We start from the raw sequence: 22,804 nt of genomic DNA, 5'->3' as shown, positions 1-22,804 counted from the left end.
TCATATCGCCAGATAAACTTTATTTAGAAAGGATACAAACTTCAGAACTAGAGTTCTGAAAGTGGCAGGACCACAGGCCCCAAAGACAGATTAACTCCTGTTCGATGAGCGTTGTGAGGACAACTGTTAGAAATGCCATGCATGCTCCTCTCCCCATCTTTGAATAGGAAACACTGCCAAATACAAACTCCCTATGGCAAGTTCTGGATGATCTTGTATCCCCCAGCAAGAGACAAATTGCTGGTTGCGCTCAAGTCTCGTTATTACGTACCCAGAGCTCTGCCCAGCACAGCACTACCCTATTGTAACAGTTCTCAGCTAACAGGGATTCAGTGATTATCAGGAATACAGGAACGTCTCCCAGAGAAGCTGGTACACAATCTCTTCCAGATGTGATAAAAACAGTTTACAAAGAACATGTAAAAACTGGGGAGTGGAAAAAGAAATCCCACCTTCAATATAACACCCTGAAGGCAACAGTCTCAATGTCCTATGCTGAAATTATGTTTGTTTTTTTTTAATTTCACTTTCCTGCTTCTCCTTCCCATTACCAACCCAAAGGTGAATCCCTATCAGGAGAACTCTCCTGTCTGTTCCCCATTCAATTCTGAAACCGCCATGGCACAGCGGGGTTGTATTCCCCTGACCCTCCCATAACAGCTCATGTTTTCTGAGCTGCCTTCTAGTATTAGAAGTTGGAACCATTTCTACTTAAACAGCTCAGCTCACACCACTGGCTGTAAATCAGTTTTTCTTTGCCTCTGTTTCTGCAACAGGCCAGGAAACCTGGATGTGATATGGCTCTAATTCTTCTGGAGTGACATAGTCTGGAGCGTTGCCCATCAGGTCCCGTCCCCTGAATGATTTAGGAAAAGCGATGACATCCCGGATACTTGGAGCACCAACGATGAGAGAGATCAGCCTGTCAAGTCCTAGAAGCAGAAAACAAACTGATGAACCACTTGAATTATGGTGCTATATTAGTTCCTCCAATTCAGAAAGTCAGAGAAATACAGTAGATAATATTATTGGGACATTAAGAATAAAACTGAAGCAAATACATGAAAAAATAATCTCAGACAGTAATGGTTAACCTAGATAGCAGAAGTGCCAAGCAAAAACAAAGCTTTTCAATGTTACCAAAAAAATTCTGTTATACACCATGGACTGCAAGACAGAGGCAGTGCCTTTGCAGAGAGAGCATAACAATGCCAGGGCCACTAAGTGGCAGGAGCACCATCACTGCTCCGTTTAATTGCTCAGACAAAGCTCTTGGTCAACAAGTTCTGAAGAACTAAACTAGGAGGACTTGAGAAAGAACAAGAGCCTCTGGGTGCTACTCTTTCATTGCTCATTTAAAAAAAAATAATGAAAGATTCTAAGAAAACAATCGGACACTACTGTAATGCTATACACAGCACTCTAATGACTTCTGAAGATGCCATTCCACAACACCTAGGTCAGTGCTGCCATCTCCTCATACTCCCTCTGACTCCAGAGTTTTATCTGCTTCCTGTCGTGGCACAGGTGTCCACCAGATCCATGCTGAGCCATATCAGGGAGCTAACGTGACAGCATTTGCTTACAGCCAGTTTAGCTCTCTGAATTAGTGAATGAAACAGAGACAGAAGATGGCAAGTGAGACAGAAGCAAAGGCTGAGGTTGTGGCAGTGACCCAGGGCATGGAACAGAACTGTGCTGTCCCAGCCCTCTGAGCATGCAGTACAGAGAACCTGCTCTGGGTGCACAGGAAAGAAAAGAGGAACACTGAAACATTCTGTATTGGTGATGAGTGCTCTGCTTCTTCCATAACACAGCTATATAAAGACAAACACTGGAGAAGCCCACAAAGCGTTACCATGTTGATGCTGGTACTTGGCACCACCAAAACAGCCATCTCTGTCAGGAGGAGGCAAGGCTTTTGCTAACAAACTTGCTCTCAGGCTTGTTCCTGAGATCTAATATGCCAGAAGAAAGTCACAAGACACCTGCATTCTGGATAACTACAGAGCACTTACCTAAAGCAATTCCTCCGTGTGGTGGAGCTCCAAACTCCAGAGCCTCAAGCAGGTGGGAAAGCACCTCTGAATCCTCCTGCAAAGTTACATAAGAAATGTCACTGATTGAACAACACTTCCTGCTAGCAAGATAAGATAAAAGTACAATGGAGTCATCCATCTCTCAGGGCTAGGAGTTATGTTTCTACAGAACCTGAAATATATTTAAGTTAAGTACTCATTTCAAACTTCAAGAGGATGTTGGAGACATCTACAGGCATTACCTTCAGCACTTTCTCCAGCACAAAACGTTGTTGTTCTGCATTATGAATTCTGATGGAGCCGCCTCCGATTTCATTGCCATTCAGCACAAGGTCATAGTGCTGGCTACGGACCTGGGAAAAGAAATGAAGAAGCACCTTAGCAAAGCTGGGACAGAACTGCATTTAATGCCAACCAGCACAGACAAGACAAAGATGCTGTAGTGTCATGTCTTCATTCACAACACTGCTTTCTCAGTGGAGCCTTTCACAGACACATAATAAGAGGTTCAAAACACTAAAGAGGAGAAAGCTTTCTACTGAATTCCTCTGGGGGTGACAGATTACTAGCTTTGGAATAACAGGTACACAGATTGCAACAGAAGCCCAAGAGAAAACTCCCATTCATTTCCTTTGGCTTTGGACAAAGTCCTACTAGCACATGCAGAGCAAGGCAGAGTGCACGTCTCACCAATGCTCCTCTTCTAGTTCCAGTCCCAGGAGGACTCCTGCTCTGCAATACTCAACAAGGCACAAATATGAAAAGATATCACTTGGACACATCTCCTGCAGCTTCTTTTGTGGCTTTGTCACTGCCTAACTCCAAGCCCAAGCAGGAGAAGGTCCCAGTTCAAGTACCAATCCTACCAGCAGCACAGACTGCTGCTGACAGAGGTGCGTGCTACCTCAGGGTGGCATGTAGCTTAACAGAAACTGGTCCAGTACATGTCCTTCTGTGAAGTTAGTCAAAACCTGAATCAACGTGGGATGTGTCAGAATTCAAGATTCCTCACCCGAAGCAAACATTTCCAACACACCCTTTTTGTCAGAGTGGTACCTGGATATTTTCTATTCAGAATAATCTGGAAGCAATCTTTTCCAAACAGATTAAGTACAGTATGAAGTTAATTCCACAAAATATCCCTCTTTATAGTAAAAGGACTGCTACTTGCCTAGTTTTCCACAAAACACAGCTGTAAAAGGGCCAACATGGCAGTTACCTTTGTGGGGTCAGAATAGAGGAGGTTGGTATCTGCAGGATGAGGGGCAGTGAAGGGGTGATGAGCAGATTCCAATTCAGCAGGATTCTCTTCCTTGGGGAGGAAAAGTGGGAAATCTACCACCCACAGAAAGTGAAAAGCTGTAGGATCACGGAGCATCATTCCAGCTGCCTCCAGGAGGTCAGCACTCTCCAACCGTAAGCTTCCTAATGCAGAGCACTGCAAAAAAAGAAAGGAGCTAATGAGAAGGGGCAATTTACTGCCAAGGAAGTTGCTCATACATCAGCCATACATGAGCTTTCCGTAACTGCAACATCACAGACAGCATTAGTTGTACTGTGGTGCTGCCTTAAAAAACATTTTTGCCTTGTCTCCTAAAAGACATCACCTTCCTGCTGAGGCAGGCTTTGACCAAAAAAAAAAAAAAAAAAAAAAAAGCCAAATAAGGAGCTGGAAAGCCCATTTTCTTCCACATGTTCCGTCCTCACAGAACTCTTCTAGACTGACACTTCAAGCTCTACACATGTGGATTAACCGGGGAAGCACAAGTAAGATCTCTCATAACAGGCAGAGAAATGAAGGCACAGAAAGAAGTTACACAGCTTTGGCAGTCATGCAAAGTATGACACATGCAGTGCTTGGAAGGCAACATCTACTGGCAGGAATACAGAGAAGGCTTGAGACAGAATCTCCTCTCCTCTCTGCTAATAAGCAGCCGTGCTTCGCTCCTGTCACCTCATTATGGGAGACAGTTACCTAGCCGACCTTGTTTTCCAATCTGTTTAGTAATTTAAAAAAAAAAAAAAATAAGTAAGTTGACGTGAGAAAATGAGGCACCAATTTGTTCCTGTTTTATATTGCAGCCTTCATTTCAGTTACAAGTTCTTCCCAGAAGCTGACTGGTGGAAATAAAAGCAATAGGTACATTTCATGCATTATTTGTTGTTGCTACATCTTCAGATCCAGAGAAGTATGGAATTAGATGACGACTTATTGTAATGGTCAGAGGAATTAGACTAAGGACAGGTAACATCAAAGCCATCAGCGATATTGAACTCACACCAACACCCAGAAATGCTTCCTACCACTCGTTTGTGTTCTCCAGCTGCCAGCAGCACCACATCATCCACCTGCACGTTCAGCGCTCGCATGAGCTCCGACTGCTGCTCCTTGCCAAGAAGTTTTGTAAGCAGAGACTTCAAGCTTCCATCAGGCCTGCAGATCATGTCCATGACCTCCTAATGCAAGATCAGTAAAAGAATATGTTCAGTTCAGTGCTGCTGTCTCTTCTCTGGAACCATGACGTGTTCCAGCACTGCCTCTCAGCAAGTAGCCTTATTAAAAACAGCTCTTCTGCCTTCCTCTACCTGCACGTGCTTTTATACACAGCTCACCATTCATTGCTGCCAATGCTGCAGCAGTGTTTTTGTCTCACCTGGTTGAACTGGGATTTTGCAGACTCCTTTAATGACTCCAGATCTTTATTTTTAAGGTATCTCTGGGGAAAGAGCAAGAAAAGACACATCAAACAGCAGAAAAATCTATGGAAAGCCAAACCAGGATTCAAATCTATTGACAGAGTTGTTTCCAGAGCTCTCAAGTTCTTTTGTTTCTAGCGCAAGATTTGCATGATGGCTGTGGAATAAGAGAGGGCCTGCAGCACCAGACTGCAGCTGAGTGTCTTCTCCAAGCAGCCCCTCTAGAAAGCAGTTGTTCTCCCTGCTCACAGACCAGATGCAGATAGTCAGTAGTGTCAGGGTAACTAACTGCGTCCAGCATGTGGGTTACAGAGCAGAACAAGGTTACAACACCACACTGCTGATGGTGACGGCGTAACTCGGTGTAGGCTGATCCTCATATGCAGAGAAATGCAGTAGATATGAAACCCTCCATCAAATTCTTGATTTTTCTTAAACTACTTTAAGGTAGAAAGGCTCCAGATTCCACTTGTTTTGCAAATGCACACCTTTAGTGCCCTCTCGTGGGAAGCCAGGAACTTGTGCTTTCTGCCAAAATTAGAAGAATCCCAAAAGGAAGTCCTATTCCCTGAATAAAACTAGGTGTCTAGCGAACGCTTTTTCCCCTTACTGCTTATGCTGCAAAGATGCTCACAGCCAGAATTAAATCTGCTTCCCTGCCAAGATACGTCAAATATGGTTCTCGATCTACTGTCAGCCTTGGATTTGGTTGGTGACAGTCTCATTACGAGACGTGAGCAGTGCCCACAAACACAACAGAAGCAAACAGGATGCAGTTTTCTCTCATTAGCACAGAACAGAGCTGTGCCATACCTGGCTCTATTTCAACCTCTCCTCACAGGGCACAATTTATTATTCAGATGTTATCCTTGACAGAAGCAAGCCAAAGCCCCAGGAGGCTTCCCTATCCTCAAGGGACCTCTCAGCCTTGCAGCTCTGCTCTCCACCCAGGGCAATATATTGTCTCTTCACGAGGACAATATATTACAAAATCACATATTCTTCCCATTGCCTGACCACCTCCATTCCCCTGCTTCTAACAATCTTCAGCCCAATGTGACATCACTCACAATCTATCCCAAGTTCCCTGAAGGACACCACTCCCCCAGTCATAGCAGGGAACATTTCCATACCAACAAAGGGATTTAAATTGGTATTTTAGTTCATAAACATACGCGTTATGTAAAAGCATCACTTACCACTCCCTGAGGGATACAAATAGCTTTGACAGTGCCACGTGGGTAACTGAGTGCATTCTGCACAAATTGAATGTCCGATCTTCGTAAAATATCACTGATGTCCACTATCTGAGCAAGGAGAGAACGCAGGAAAAAGCGGTGGTGGGAAGAACATGCAGAGAACACAAAGCAAAAATCCTGCTCTTGTGCCTACTGCCTTCAGAAACCATTCCCTGGGACACAGCTTCCTTACTCAAAGAAATCAAAAGGTTCACAGAAAGAAACGAATGGGGCCCAACGTGAATAACCATTAGAAGACAGAGGACTACAGAGACAAATAAGCAAGGGAGCCAGAAAAACCCCAGAGACATTATCTTCAGAATAAAGTGATCTAAAAATATACATTTTCCCACAAACAAGCCTACCCCTTTCTTCTCTAAGAGATCATTACCTGTGCAAAGCAGTGATGATGGGAAAGACACCTTGGGTATATTACATAATTAAGAACTCCACTTAACCATGTATAAGTGATTTAATCAAAGATTATTCCTAAAATACTATCAGGAAGAAAACAAAAAACCGCACGTTTCCAACAGGCAAGGCTCACCTTCATCCCAAAACGGGTGTCTGGTTTATCAGTCCCATAGCCAGCCAGTGCCTCCTCATAGGTCATGGAAGGGAAAGGAGTCGTAACGGCACCTCTTTCCTGAGGCCAGGAATATTGCAGAAGGCCCTCTATCAGCCTCTGAATCCCAGCCTGATCCACAAATGACATCTCTATATCTATCTTAAAATAGAAAATAAGAGATTCCACATTAGCTACAGTTTTTGCCTTTGCACTGTTACTTGCAGAAGCTCTTAAGCCAGCGTAAAAGGAAACAAGATATTAAATTAAATCATAGCATGACTGCATTAGTCTGAGGGTACGTTTATGATCTCCCTACAGCCTGCTGACTCAGGCAACAACCTCCTCAGAGTGCTAAATGAGGTAATGATGACAAGGACAGAGAGAGAAGCCTTGAATGGACCGACCAAACGCTGCCTGGGCTCTCAAGGCTGATGAACAGGATGCCCAGCTCTGCAGGACAGCAGCAGACATGCAGCATCAAATACAATCACTGCTGCAACGCAATCCCACATCTACTGACTGGCACCTGGGACAGTAGTCAGCCGAGTCAGTGCACATCCCAAACCAACTGCAGGGGGCTGGGGCTGTGAAACACACAACAAACAACATTCTAACCCACAAGCAGCACAAGAACCAGCAGACACCAGGCCTTCAAAAAGTAGAACAGCTACAAGGCTTGTTTGTGTGAGGCAGAGGGTGAAAGGTAGTGTAAGGTGGTTACCTGAGTGAATTCAGGCTGCCTGTCAGGCCGTGAGCCTTCATCTCGGTAGCAGCGAGCAACCTGAAAGTACCTGCAATAGTACTTACATTTAGACTCCAATTTAAAGTACCCTAAATTAAATTGTGGCTATGGAAATGGTCAGCAAAAGGAGTGCTCTGCTCTGTATGTACTGGATTATCATAGCCCTGGTTGTTGCCATCCCTTCAAGAGCATGAAATTTTGAGTGGAAGCAGCTGTATCAGCATCTGTATCCTTCTCCAGCCATACCCTCCAGAGGCACGAGGAGGCTACCAGGTGAGCTGTGCCCTGACAGGGCACGTGCAACACCTTTTCCCATCTTCCACTCCAAACATGGACCATACTGAGGGCCATACAAAATTCATTCACGGTCAAGACCTGGTCTGAAGTCCACTGCAGGAATATCTCCCTCTCCTTTAGTTCTGTTTGGAGGAACGAGCCCAATTAAAAGCTTTGTACCTATGCATCTGGAGGATGTGCTTACCTTGTCTCAGTCACGTTCAGCTAACCAGCCTCATGTCAGTTAGTTCTACAGGATACATTGCATGAGGCTTTTTATCATGCTCTAGATCTTCTGTCCTTCAGGCAGACTGTCTCTGCAAAGCTTATTCCTACTTCTGTGCTTAAGATCAGGTTTCCATTTTAAAACAGTGAAGATTTCAACCATCAAAGAGGGATAAACTTCTGCTTACTAGGCAGCATTACTGCTAATGAGCATGGCTTAGGATAATTCTAAGTACTTAAGGATCCCTCTTTGAAACAAAGCCATTGGCAAGAAGTTCTTGGGGAAGTCTGGCTGCACGTACAGACTGGGCGATGAGATGCTGGAGAGCAGCCTAGAAGAGAGGGATCTGGGGGTCGTGGTAGACAGCAAGTTGAATATGAGCCAGCAGTGTGCCCTGGCAGCCAGGAGGGCCAACCGTGTCCTGGGGTGCATCAAGCACGGCATCGCTAGTAGGTCAAGGGAGGTGATTGTCCCGCTCTACTCTGCGCTGGTGCGGCCTCACCTCGAGTACTGTGTGCAGTTCTGGGCACCACAGTATAAAAAGGACATGAAACTGTTGGAGAGTGTCCAGAGGAGGGCTACGAAGATGGTGAAAGGCCTGGAGGGGAAGACGTACGAGGAACAGCTGAGGGCACTGGGCCTGTTCAGCCTGGAGAAGAGGAGGCTGAGGGGAGACCTCATCGCAGTCTACAACTTCCTCGTAAGGGGGTGTCGAGAGGCAGGAGACCTTTTCTCCATTAACACCAGTGACAGGACCCGCGGGAACGGGGTTAAGCTGAGGCAGGGGAAATTTAGGCTTGACATCAGGAGGGGGTTCTTCACAGAGAGAGTGGTTGCACACTGGAACAGGCTCCCCAGGGAAGTGGTCACTGCACTGAGCCTGACTGAATTTAAGAAGAGATTGGACTGTGCACTTAGTCACATGGTCTGAACTTTTGGGTAGACCTGTGCGGTGTCAAGAGTTGGACTTGATAATCCTTAAGGGTCCCTTCCAACTCAGGATATTCTATGATTCTATGAAGTCTCTAAAGCCTCACACAGCAAAAGAAACAAACTCTGGACAGGACATGCAGAGAACGGGAGTTCAAGTAACTCTTACCTGTCTACGCCTCCAACCATGAGGAGCTGCTTGAATTGCTGAGGACTCTGAGGCAGAGAGTAGAACTTGCCCGCTTCCCGTGAGGGCACAAGGAATTCTTTTGCCCCCTGGCATGAGAAAGAAAAGTTCACACGGTTCAGGAAGTGACCTCAATTCCCAGCTGCAAGAAAGGTGCCCCGAATATAACCAGCACACAGATCTACTGCCTTCCAAGAGTCATTGGGTTTTAGGCCATTTTTCCCCCCTTCTCTTTCAGATTCATCTCTCTCTCATCCTGGCTTTACTCGCTCAGAATGTTACAAGTGGACACGGAATGGCAAAAGCATAAAAGTCATCGAGGATAACAAATGGATCTGAAAGAAAAGGTCACCTGAACTTTTTCACCTGAGTTCCTCAATAGAGATTTCCATTTCCTACAATCAGCCCATCCAGTAAAACGCATCAAGTGAAGCATTCGACAACATTCTTCCTCCCACACATTCTTCTTTAGTGTTTGACAGCATGAGGTCACGCTTTCCCTCTACTATGGGGGTACTTCACTCCAAGAATTTCTTGTTTTCAAAACCTTTGCCCCTGAGGAAAATTACAAAGGGATTTAAAAGTTTTGGGGAAGGGCAATGGAATTGCTCCCTTGTTTCCACAAGCAGCCAAGCTAAACACTAAGATTCAGAGGCTGGTGTTTTAGTTCTGGACCTCTACCTTCAAAATTGTAGGCAAGCTAGCCATGCGCCTGGGCTAGGATCCTTTTGTTGAAACCAGCAGTTGATGTGGCTATGGTTGGGCTGGCAGGGAGGAGTCATTTCTCTAGATCCTGAGAAGGAGCAGTTTTATTTCTGTCACCTGGTCTATTGCTTCTGCCTTATAAATCCATCTTGGCTGCTTGGCCACTTGTACCAAGGTTGTGCCAGAGAGCTGTGGTGTCACTGAGGAAAGTAAAAGGGAAAATAAAGGGTTTACTACACTGTTGCTTCATACAGACCTGCACAGCCACACAGGCTTTACATCCATCTACCACTTATGTTTAAAGTCCAGCTGCATGACAATGTTCCGAAGAACTAAGAAGCAACTCCAGAGATGATGCACACAGTGACACACACTTCAGTGTAAACTAGGGCAAACTACACTCTTACAGAGGTAGCTGGAGCCTGGCTTTGGAATGACTAGCAGCTAATAAGAGAAAACATAGGACAGCTTGCCACGTTACCAGATGATAGCCTGTGCAAGCCTCCAGACTGCTCATCTACTGCACCACGGGCTGGCTGCAGCCTCAGCAGGTCTGTAACACAAACCCCATCCAAACCTACATGAAATATCATTATTTCATCTTCAGATGTGCATTTGAAGTGGGGATATTCCTTTCTCTGAGCATTAGGGAGCTAATAAGGGCAGATGTATCAACATTTACACTCCCACCAGCCTGCCTCTGGCAGCAGAGCTAAGCGGAAGACAGGTCAGTGCAGGGCTTCCTCGAGTGACCCAAACAGTTGTATCACCAGGCTATAAATAGCCTTTGGAAGTGAGCAGGCAGAGACCTGTTGCAACATCTAGTAAAACTTTAATCATCTCTTGAAATCTGGGTCCGCTTCTGCTTCCCTGACACTTCCTGCTCTCACAGGAGATATGGGCTTTAATCTTGGTTGGTGTCACAGTCCAGGCCTAGAAACAAACACAGCTGCAATTTGCTCAGTCCTGAGAGAAAGAAATACATGATGCGTGAAGGAAGGCTGCTGCACATCAGAGAAATGGCACCAAGACTCAGAAAAAGATTACTGTCCTCTGTCAGAAGGAGGGTATAAAGCTATCATCCAGAGAAACTTAAAATAAAATTAAAAATTGAGGGGAATGTCTGAGCACCCCTCTTGAGGTACAAAGAAGTTACCATACACAAAATAATTAAGAAAACAGAGCATGTGTATCCTAATATATGAGTCAAATTTTCCACACTCTACAGATTTCCTTCCACTCACCTAGGCAAGACAGAAATACTGAAGAAACACTGAACTTTCCAGCAATTAAAGAGCTGATCAAATAAACTGATAATGAAATATAATTATTTTTTTCAGAATTTCCTAAGAAGTGCAGCAAATTGAGGCCTTTACAGGGCCTGATTACAAATCTTCTGAAGGTACCTCAAGTCTTCAGTATTTTCCAAAACATCTTCCTTTGTCATCTTTCGCTCCCACCACAGGGAAACATCTCACTGAGCTCTGCTCAAATGTTGATTCAAATGTGGTATCAACATCTCCGACTTTTTTTGCAGCCGTTAGTTTGGACACATACAGGACTTAAACCTCACATAAATAACAGAGAAACAGTGTGCTTGGTATCACCACTGATAGTCTGGATTTCCTGCTGGGCAATTACACAGCCTCGGGTCTTTTGCAGAAGTAAATCTAGAAACTCTAGGCTACCATCACAGCCTAGAAATGCAAGAGGAAATGACTTCCTTTCTCCCCTTATAAAATCCTACTTGTGAGGAAATCACTGTTTCTATATTGAATAATCTGTTAACCAACTTGATCTGAAATATCCAGGAGCAGGTTTCTACACCTCTTGCTTGGCAAGACTAACGCATAACAATCCACCATCCATGACAGGGGGTTTATATGCAAGAACTCCATTATGCCAGCTGCATCAACAACTCCTGGTCTATAGCTCCCTTGCCTGGGATTAATTTGGAAATGAAAGACAGGAATATAAACTCTGAAGTTAAAATGGCTTGAGTACTGCCACTGCAGTAACCTACCAGTTAAGAGAAAAATGATAGGGAAACTGTGCTTAGAGGAAGATTTTTGTTTCAATAATCTGTCCCAGGACAGGACTTGCATTCAACATGCTCTACAAGAAGCTTTTTTCTTGTATAGTATTTGAAGGCCCAAGGTTAAGACACAAGGTGCCACATCTTCCCTTTCACTCCCTGTACTATTAGAAGGATCAATGCATTGTATCAGAAATTGGCTCATAAGCTGTTACCTAGTGAGGGAACGGCATGAAGGTTGAGTGGCAAGTGACAATAATTCAACCATGAACTGCCTAGGCAATTGCAGTAGGCTAATATGAATTCATAACAGCATACATACCCCTGGGGTTCTCTTAAACAGCGTTGGAGTTTCTACATCCACAAACCCTAAGGAACAAAAACATGCCTCAGACACAGAATATGGTGACAGCAGGGAAAAGAACTGGTATGATAGGCTAGAGTAAGGTAAGTTAGTCAGCTCAGTAGGTAATGTACTAGCACGCAATGTAGCCTCTCCAAATCTCCAGACTTCGCTGTTTCTAACTTGTGCATTGCCAAGTTTAAAGACTCTGAGCTTCCCCAAGGCCTGCCAGAAATGCTGATGACAGAGGACTCCATATAGGCTGAGAAATTTTTAATTCTCAATCCATTTTGAACTAGGCTTTGAGTTTCAAAACAGACCTTCAATCCCACTTATATGCCTCGAGTTAAGCGAACTAAAGAGGGAAACTACTTGCAAAAAGCCTTTGTTCACTTAAATTTCTGGATATGTCTTATTTGAAACAACTGTTTTATAACATGCTAAGGTATTTCAACATACTTTGTTCTTTACACCTGCCAACATCTCCGTAAATTCCCCACTGTAAGTAGACACATTCTTACCAAGTGGAAACTGTTTGGAGTTTTAAGTACGTTGGTAACTTCTCCAGCAACAGGGAAGGGTATAAAGGAACTCTAAAATGCCATTTGCTACACACTGTTGTGCAAGCACTTTCCTTACCGTGGAGGTTACAGAGATACTCCCGCATCCTCATCACTATCTGGGATCTCAGCCGCAAGTTGTACTGTAACTGGAAGCTGCGCAGGTCCAAGTAGCGATACTGCATGCGTAAGGCCTCTGATTTCTGGAGATAAAAGACAAAAATCAAACTGCATGTCCAATGAAGCTGCTCCCAAAGCCACAGTAAAAAAAGGGGGAAGCTAAGAAAGGATACTGCTCAGTTGCCACAACCCACTCATTACCTACAACCTGCACAGAGAAATATCAGCCACTGAGAGTATCTCCATGCATGACAATTTTTTCTTTTTAAAAGAAAAAATGACAGACATTTATTCTGTCATAAGAGTTGCCTCAAGAAAGCTCAGGATTTCATCCTTCCTTATTATGAGTCCACTGCAACAGACTGCTGCAATCCTCCTCTGAGTGGAGGAGCAGTGTCATACACAGATCTAAAGGAACTACCTTTATGGTGAGATGCTCTTATTATACACAGGAAAACTGAAGTACTGCAGATGGTGAGAACTGTCCAGAATCTGTAACATGCAAGGAACAGGACCCAGCTCTCCCAATTCCTACTCTTACCTATCAGTCATGTGCAATGGTATAGACAAGATCTTAACAGCGATGCCTGTCAGACACCATGGAGACTACTCTAAAAATAACCTTTTATAAGACTCTGTACTTACAGAGGAAGAAAATCCCCTGGCCAGCTAGCTACTTGTCCAGATAAGACTAAGCAGCCTTGACTTAAAACACAGCGGTGCATTGGCAGGTTCTGTTTCACACTCAAAAGAGCCAGCATAGCCTGAATTTATTCCACTCTTCCCTTTACCATCTGTTCTTACAGTGATATTTTAAAACCCTCTGCAATGGAATCTTTCAAGCCTTGTTTTCTGCTCAAGTCCAATTAGAATTACAACCTCACAGCTAACAATAAGCACATCCTATTTTAAATGCCACCCTTCCTTCAAAGCAGAGCTGGATAGAATCAGATAAAGCTCTCGCAGATGTTTTGCAATCACCCTGGGCAAATTCTCAATTTAATGAAAAAACACTACTTGTGTGCCAGAGAAAAATGCAGACACCTTGATGAAATCCTTGATTTCAAAAGGCAGCTTCTTGCAGGAGTTTAGGATCTCTGCAGTCTCCACCTTCACTTCAATGTCCCCAGTTGGCATTTTCTGGAGCAAAAAGCAAGAAAAAATTAGATACAAAATTTACGGAAAAAAAAAAAAAACTGCACAGAGGTATTTCACAGATGATCAGGAGGAAAAAAAACATATGATTATCTTTCCTGCCTTCTAACACAGTATAATTCAGAGAACTTCTGTCAAGGGCAGATTTCTCCTAGATTTCCCTTCTGTTCAGAAAAAAAGCAGAAGCCAGCTCACCAAAAATGACATGTTCTTTTCTAGCAGTGTACCCAGTGCCACAAGAAATAAAATTGCTTTTCCTTTGCCTTCTGCTTCAATGACATGCTGAGCACAGAGGAACGGTCAGGCCCAGATCCTGCTAGGGCACATGCATTTGGACAAAATACTAGTTCCATTAGCTCCGGTGAAATAACACGGTATGAATTTTAGAGTGCATTAGCAGCATCACCATCATCCTTCAATAAAAGTCAAAAAAGGCAACTTGTTCAGAACTGGAAGTTCTGAGAAGTTCCTCACACCAGTTCTCAGAACTAGTCTTCTTTTTCTTGAATCCCGAGGGAGAGCAGATAACTTCCCCAACTTCAACGTGTGCCATGCTGAAGTTCACTTGATTCTGCAGAATTCTTTCTATTTACTAGGGGAAAGAATACACAACCTTCCAGCAAAATGATAACTGATTAAAAGAAATAAAAACTTAGCTTGAAGCTACCATCCTTTATGGACATTTATAAGTGGTCACAGCAAAATAAATAAATATAAAAATTATAGTCATAAATTCAGGTTTCTCTTTCCAGGCCTGCCAATGATGCAGGATGGCAGCCTGCACACAATCCTGACAGATTATCTACAGCTGATTACAATGAAAACTGAGAAATGCACATTGACAAAAGTATTGAACCTCTGTCTCCTATGCAACGAGGACAGGAAAATTTATTGAATGAGAAACAGGTCATCGCGTACTGCAGAACGTATAGTGACAGCACTTATTTTCAGGAAAATGAAATTATCTCAACCACAATTTGAAAGACTGAAAAAGTTAGTTTTTCAGTGGTTTTCATTATCCTTTCAAAGGGCTGGAGTAGAATTTAAATCACGGGCATCTGTAACATGCTGTGACGTTCTCCTAAGTTACGTGTCACGGCAGTTATTCCTGCCTCACATTATCTGAGGACAGGCCGTCACACATCTCAGAATAAAACTGCCTGTGGCAAAGCTGTGATGCACAGAAACCACCACCAACCCACTACCCAGTGCTCTGTTCCACAAGGAATAAAAAGCTTGAGAGACCCCAGCATCCTCACCGGATTCTCCTGCCCTGGGGGCCGAGAGGAGACAATCCCAGTCACTCGCACAACAGACTCCACTGGGGCGTTAGACAACAGCTTCCTCACGTGGGAATGTGCCTGCAAGAAGATGCCAAGACCTCTCAGAAGTTCGAAGACCAGGACAAAAGCACCATGCTCCAAGGCCTCGTTTGTTAATGTCCCGTTTGAATCAGGGACCACTGCTTACAATCCAGAAGAAACATCATTAACACTTCTGATACAACATCACAGAAGGGCTCTCATAACGCTGAAGTCTGCTTGTGTGTCAGAGCCCTCTGTCTCACCAAAGACCTCATTCTGCCCTCAACACCTGCTAGACACAGGCTATCAGAGGAGAAAAAGCTTGAGACTCATACTTAGGTAGCACTTACCTCATCCTGTGGAAGGATGATCTGGGTGAGTCCCTGGAAATCCCTCAAAACCAGAAACAGGCCGTGTCTGATCCATGAAAAACAAAAAAGAAGATAATTTCATCAAGAATCCAATCATCTTTTGCTTTTTAAGCCAAAGCAGGTGGCAGCTACCTACTATCTATATCTTGTGACTCATACCTCAAGGCACTTCCAACGTAAGACACATACACATACTTTACCCACATCCAAACCTAATCTAACAGTTTGTTTCGGATTTCATACAGTCACAGACAAACATTGTGTTATCAAAATAACTAGGAGAGGCAGTATTTTGATTTGAACGTTAATCCACATAGAGCATGGACTCTGAACACACGCAATTCTTAGAGATTTCCTGCTGAGAAACATTATCCAGATAAACATATTTAGATGAGCAATAAAAGTAAAGTTCACATGGATACCCCCCACTTAAAAAAAAAAATCCATCAAAAAGAAAACCCACAGCCATAATAACAAGAAGAACACTAATCTCAAAAAAGTTTCACATGAGCAATCCATGCTCCTAGACCCAGCATCACAAATCTTGATCTCTTCAGCTGCAATAGTGACAGCTACCACTGTACTTAAATCATCACGAGGCTGTCAAATTGAACACGCTCTGACTGCCTTTAAAGGCAAAAGCACAACAATGTCACTGCTGCAATCATAACTGTTCCTGGAACTGCACCTACGACTGCTCGAAGATGAGATGTTCAAGTCCTCTTCACGAAATCCTGCATACCATCCCTGCAGAATGATGCTGGATGAAACTCAGCCTCACTGCACTGTAAAATGCAAAAGGCTACTCCTGATGCTAATTAATTTCATCAAAACCATTGGACCTATCTCATTTTTACAAGCACATACCCAGGATCATAACATTTAAGAGTTACACTGCAGGTATGCTTTCCAACCTGTATTTGCAAAATGTACAACTGCATTAGTAATTATTATATCGCATCACTTATAGCCAACTGTTGGAATTAACATTTCATCCTCTGTTTACTAGCTTCTCGTGATATTTCTTTCTTTGAGCAAAGCATGCATACTTGAAATATGCATTGTTATATGCTATAGCTGAAAAGACAAAAACATATTTTGCTTAAAATTTAATGAACTTATATAAAAGCAATTATTTGCTCACAGCCATCAGAACTGTGATAAAAACGCTATTATTTATTTCATCCTATATACAATGAAGGTAGTAACACTTAACTGCTTTACAGGGGTGCAAAGAAGATCAATTAATATTTGTACCAAACTCTAACATTTTCAATACTGCTCTGGCATGATTCTCAACTGTTTTAGCCAGGCACTTCAAAAGTAACCATGGCAGGATATGAAAAGACAACCTCCAGCATAAAAAACACTGGCCTAGCACATACACTGGATCTGGCAATTAAGCATCTCCGTTTTCAGCTTGGCTTGCATTTACCTTTGATACTGAATCCATCCATACAGAGTGACCTCTTGTCCCACGTGAGCAGAACGCAGCTCTCCACAGGTGTTGGTCCGAGCAACAAAGCTATTGAAGTCTCAAATAAATAAATAAAATGTTATTTCAAAGCTTTTGCAGACAAACAATATATGAAGCAGTGCTGCGATTTTTTTCAGAAGCTCAAATACAATTTAGACATATATGCAAAGAAATTACTTCATATAATCTCATAATGACCACTATGAGACCTTGGTACATAAATATGTAATTGCACAAAACAGATTTTAAAGAATTACTGCTATGTCCCAATCAAACTTTCACGTAAAAATCTGAGCACAGCCTAGTTGCAAACTTGCTCAGCAAATTTCAGGGACGAGAGAAGCAAAAGCTGCAGAGCAGCCCTGAAGCATGCTGACAATTCTGCACTTAAACACAGACAACATAGCAGAAAGGGGGCTTGGGAAGCCAAAACTAAACCATACGGACGCTCACCGTGTCGGTTTAAATCAGTTTCCTGCCTGCAACAAGTGAAAGGCCTGAATAACTACAGAAGGATTTCTGTAGACCCCAGCATGCCCGGCCTTGTGACTTAGTTATTGAACCAAATTAATCGTTTAGAGAACGCTCTAGACTATCAACTTGCAATTAAGAAAAAACAATACACGATGCTATTGCATAAATATACATAAATATATATATATTTGAATTAATCTCCCTTGCTGCCTCCATCACAGCCTTCACGCACAGGGCAAGAAGCTTTGTTTTGTAGTTATTCTTATGTTAGCTATTCGGTTCCCCCTGTTGTTTATAGACTTTGTATGCCATGGGAAGAAAGAATATGCAAATGCAAAGTCAGAGCTAGGGGGAAACAACTACAAGAGCTGCTTTTGGTGTATTTTTCAATCCCAATTCACTGTGAGATACCAGAAGTCGAGTGAGCGCTACGTGAAGGCGCTATAAAAAGCACCCCAGCTGCAACACCTGCCGACGACCGAGGCCCTGCCCTTCAGCGTGGGCTCCCCGGATTTAGGACCGGTGGGGGAGAAGGGGCAGAAGGAGAAGGGGGAGAGGAGGCAGGGGGCAGCCGGCGGGGGCCGCTCCTCACCTGCAGCCCCGGGCGCTGAGGCAGAGCCGCGGGCCGGCCGCGCCAGCTCCCAGCCGAGGCGAGGCAGCCCACCGCGGAGCAGCCGCAGGACACGGGGACATGACATGCTGCGGAGCCCCCCGCGGACAGAAAGGAGCCGGGAGGGACCCTCAGGCTGCTAAAAACGAGCAGCAAAGCGCCGGTTCTCCTCACAGACAAGCCCCCAGAGCGCGAATCCCCTCCCTCCCCAGCCCCGCCGCCCAGCCCCTAAGATGGCGGCCGGGGCGGTGCTGGGCGCCGCGGGGGCGGACGGGACGCGCGTTCAAACGGCGCCCGGCGGGGAGCGGCCCGCGGCCGGGGCCATGGAGCCTGCTGAGGGGACCGGGTGGGCAGCGGCCGGCAGCGGGAGGGGCTCCGTGGCCGGGAGGGTGTCCGGAGCCGGGCAGCTGTCGCGGGGGCCGCTCCTCAAGAAGCTCAGCGGGCAGCTCGGGGTCAGCCCCAGCGGCCGGGCGCTGCCGCCGGGCTCGTGGGTAAGGCCGCGGCTCGCCCCCCCCCCCCTCAGGGCTGCTGAGGGAGCGAGGGGAGCGCTGCCACCGCTCCTTGTTCTTCTTTTCTTCCTAGGAGAACGCGGACCCGCGGAAAACAGCGTTTATTCTGCGCAAGCAGTGGACGCTGTACAGCGTGACCCCTCTGTACAAGTTCTCCAGCGCCCACCTGAAGGACTACGGCCGGCAGCTCGGTGCTTTCATCGCCGCCGAGAAGCAGAAGGGGCTGGCGGTGGAGGTGGGGGTCGAGCTGGGCATCAAAGTGGCCGTCTCCAGCCTGCCAGACCTCAGGGGCAGCGACCAGGACCACGCCGCGGTTCTCGTGCAGGTAAGGGGTCTCGCCAGCAGCTCTGAGGGCTGCTGCCACTACTACTTACATCTCACAGCCTTTTTTTTCTGTCATGAACTACCCCATCCGCTTCCAAAGTCCCAACACTGTGAAATGATTACTGTAGTATCTGTTGAGAATTAATGAAAGTGCCTTCTGGCCAGATGGAACATCTCATTACCAATGTGTGTGTTCAAATTTGAAGTTCTGAGTTCAACTCCCTTGTATGATCACAGTAGGAACACAAGGAGCACTCCTCATGTTTTAACTCAGCTCAACTTACTGCAAGAGCTTTGACAGGTTATTGAGCTTCATGGATGAGGTTGGTATAATTCCACCTCCTGGCCATAGCCCCCATCCAATTAGTACTTCTGCAGTGCTTTGCCTTGAGCGAAGTGCCAAGCTCCCTCAGTATGGCTATGCTTACAGGATGTACCATGCACCTGCTTTTCCAAATGAAGCACCTTAAACTCAGATTTAAGGAGTGTTCCTATAAAAAGTGCTTTTCCCAAAGATCACACCTTTTAGGGTTGTAACATATAGACTGAGTAACTGTATGGACTTTACAGGCAAGAATGTTTAGTGTGAAGTCCTGAGGAAAAATCTTCCACCAAATACTCAAAATAATAAAACCCATCTTCAACTTTAAAAAAAATAAATAAATAAAACTTGCTCTGTAGCATTCAAACACTTCTTTTCCCCAATCCAGCTTTCCTTGAAATCATCTGCTTCCCAGAAAAAAACAGAAGAGAAACTGGTATGGTCAGGATGGTTCTGCTCTGTGGCTGGAGATGATCTCTCAGTGAACGTGCTGGAGGACTTCACGTGTTTACCTTTGTTTCTTGCTAATGGGGCAGAGAGTTACACATCCCTTGTTGGCACTTGGTTTCAGAAGACTTTTGACTGCTGCTTCCGTCGCTTAGTCATCAGCCCTCTCATTCTCACTTGGATGGCGGCATTGTGGACTGGATACAAAGTGGACAAAACTTCATCTGCCATGGAACTCGTTTTCTCTGTTCCCTGTCTGCCCCAGCCTCTGGATATTTCATATGCCATTCACACAGAGGATGCAAAAGCTCTGTGGGACACTGTCCAAAAAACTCCAGGAGAGATCACTCAAGAAGAGGTGGATGTCTTTATGGACTGCCTTTACTCTCACTTCCACAGACACTTTAAGATTCACTTGTCAGCTACAAAACTGGTCAAAGTTTCTACAGGAATTGCCTCAGCACACTGTGATGGGATTATAAAGGTGAGGTTTTAGATAGCATGTTATCCTATATAATACTGGGCAACTAAAATAGTTGTACCTGACTAAAAGTGCCTTCCTTTTAAAAATTAAAGCTGCCTGCTTTTTATGCATAACCTACTACTAGAAGTTAGTTGAATTTTCAAGTCTTCCATATCTTGGTCCCTCCCTTTCTCCTTAATTATGGAGGTATTGCTTCTTCTCAATGCAGGAACTCTGTAACTTATCACTGCACCTCTTTTCCATCATAAAGAACAAGACTTCTGTGCCAAGATGAAGTCCTGAAAAACTAAGCTTTGTTGGAAAGCATCTCTTAACAATTTTGTCCTTTAGTAGGACAATTACGGAACACTGAACATTAGTGTGGCATTGCCTATTATTTTTACCTGCAGCAGTTTAAGAGTGGCTACAACAACTTTTCATGTTGCAGGCAAGTAAACATGAGATTCTCAGACTTCCTGAGAAAGTATTTTCTAGAAAGTGGGGTTTATGAACTCCATAGCCCCATTATGAAGGAGTTGCAACTGAGTTTGTCAGACATGTGTATAGCAAAATACGGGTACTTGAGGAAAAGTGGCAGCCTAACTTGTGTTCCTAAAGAAGGGAAGTAGCCAAAGAAGTGCTAGGACTCCTTCCTCCAAACAGCCAGAGCAGGAGCAGGCCATCTCTTCAGGTACCATGGGACTGAAACAAAAGGTGGGGGGCTCCAACTGGCACAGGATTTAGGCAGGAGTGTTTTCTATAAAGCCGGAGTCAAAATAGTAATAAAGGTACCGTGCAGATGACAGAGAAGTTAACTGTAATCCCAAGGAACACCCAGTGTTTGGTCTCCAGCCAGTTAAGGGTGTGGAAATCTGACCACTGGTTTATTCTAATATGCTTTTTTTTTCCCTTTAAACAGTTTCTACAAAGCCAGCACATGATTAGAGTGCTGATGCTCCTGACAGAGCTGGCAATCTCTCAGATACAGTGAGACTCAATTCAGCAAATCGTTACGCTATGAAGGCTTACGGTTCGAAGATGGAAGCTGAGAAACCTATTGGAAACTCATTCTTGCAGCATTCTTTTACCTTTCCTGCTTGCTGTTCAAAATGGAACTGTAACTTCTGCACTGAGATCCGTAATTAGCTAAAATTCAACATCATGCACAAAGAAAAGCCGACATTTTGCCCTGAAGGACTACAGTAGCTTCTTAAGCACCTTTTTTATAGTTACTGCATTCAGTTGTATATAGTGTTATTTGCTGGAGGCTGCGAGGTAAAGTTTTGCAAATTCTTGGATGCAGCTTACTGACAGGTGTTTGTTTGCTGCTGTTGGCAATTTGTTTTTCACTGAAGTTGACCAGCCCAGCTCTACAGATGTTAGCTATAGTGTGGTACTGCTGGGCTGAAGTCTAAATGCAAAGTCAAGGACACCTGAGAAAGGGATGCATGTTCTGCAGCCTATAGCAGAAAAATCCAGGTTTCTAATTTTCTAGAAAACTAAGGCCATTGGTAATAGTCAGTGTTTATCTATTCCCCAGGTGGGCTAAGGTGAAAAGCAGGACTGACAACTGCCTTCTCTTTCCAGTGCCGGGGGTCCTCAATGATGAGTTAATATATGGGAAGATCTGTCTATAAACTAGTTTTATGATCCTTTGCCTGATGTAATCTTGTAGACCACAGAACTTTTTATTGGATATCTTCCCTACAGTAGTAGGTGGCAGTTCAGAAAGCTACTGCATAGAGACTGGTTACAGCTTAAATGAGCAGAAAGGAAGTATTACATCCTAAATGCTATGATTAATGTTACAGTACTACATAAACATTTCCATTTTTTAACCAGTGGAAGAGAAGATTTATAGCTGACCAAACACGTACTTGTCTTCTGCTTATCTCTAAATTATTTTTTTACTTGACTGAACTACTTATTGTTACCTCTTAAATAAATCTGTGAGCAAAGCTAAAGTCTAGTTTCTTGTAGAATTCATTCATAACTTCACATACTTAACATCTCTAAAGTCTAAACATTTGCGCATGTGTTGCATCCTTCCCCATAAACAGTGATGTAAGTTTTCCTTTCTTTGCCAAATCACAAGTTTTGGAATCATCCATCAACTCTCACTAAAAGCAGCTAGTACATTCTTCACTCTCCCCAGCACCAGTGAGAGGAACCAGCCATGCAAACATGAATAGCTGCTTAACACACCATAATTGCATGTCTAGTTCCTAATCTACTGCTAATAAAGGAGCCTTTAGTCTCCTATTACATTTACGAGAAGAATCATGCGCTTGCTTGTAGTTTTTATGTTTACTAATTGAAGATGGATTACTCTTGCTTGTAAAGCAATGATGCTTACCCTGTTAGAAGTAATTGAGCCATCTTCTGAAGCTCCTCGCAGCTATTAAAAACTATCAGTTCTGATTTCCTTTTAGGAAACATCTTAGACAAAAATTTGCTATATTGATTCAGAGGAACACTAGGTAAGCAGAACTAGGTGATCTGACATGAAGTGGCAGCTGTATTTGGTTTGAAAACGAGACTGTTACTCCCAGAGGTTAATTTTAAGATCTAACGCTCAGCTCTTCCCAGCAGCTTTGCATAATCAGTTTCTAAAATTCTAAATTCAGCGTAGCTGCCTTAACCTATTCCTTCTTTTAGGAACACAAACTAAGAGCATATAAA

At 44.1% G+C, this 22,804-nt stretch overlaps 2 protein-coding genes across 2 annotated transcripts; one reads left to right on the top strand and one right to left on the bottom strand.

Moving 5' to 3' along the window:
• Positions 1–18,176, bottom strand: DARS2 (aspartyl-tRNA synthetase 2, mitochondrial). The gene is made up of 17 exons (XM_027463314.3): positions 18,040–18,176; positions 16,932–17,031; positions 15,476–15,542; positions 15,081–15,182; positions 13,711–13,806; positions 12,626–12,749; positions 11,966–12,012; positions 8,886–8,992; positions 7,264–7,333; positions 6,522–6,701; positions 5,936–6,043; positions 4,694–4,756; positions 4,344–4,496; positions 3,259–3,477; positions 2,282–2,392; positions 2,019–2,094; positions 1–932 (listed from the first exon to the last, which is right to left on the bottom strand). Exons 1-17 carry the CDS (start codon positions 18,143–18,145, stop codon positions 745–747), a joined length of 1,917 nt encoding a protein of 638 aa, XP_027319115.3. The 5' UTR covers positions 18,146–18,176; the 3' UTR covers positions 1–744.
• On the top strand, positions 18,149–22,091 carry CENPL (centromere protein L). Its single transcript, XM_027463321.3, has 4 exons — positions 18,149–18,548; positions 18,640–18,891; positions 19,601–20,143; positions 21,042–22,091. The coding sequence occupies exons 1-4, from the start codon at positions 18,291–18,293 to the stop codon at positions 21,111–21,113; spliced, it is 1,125 nt and encodes a 374-aa protein (XP_027319122.2). The 5' UTR covers positions 18,149–18,290; the 3' UTR covers positions 21,114–22,091.
• Positions 22,092–22,804: the final 713 nt, after the last annotated feature.

Source organism: Anas platyrhynchos, chromosome 8 (genome assembly GCF_047663525.1).
Source record: "Anas platyrhynchos isolate ZD024472 breed Pekin duck chromosome 8, IASCAAS_PekinDuck_T2T, whole genome shotgun sequence".
In the NCBI taxonomy this organism is placed as follows: domain Eukaryota; kingdom Metazoa; phylum Chordata; class Aves; order Anseriformes; family Anatidae; genus Anas; species Anas platyrhynchos.
This window is presented reverse-complemented; position numbering and strand designations above follow the sequence as displayed.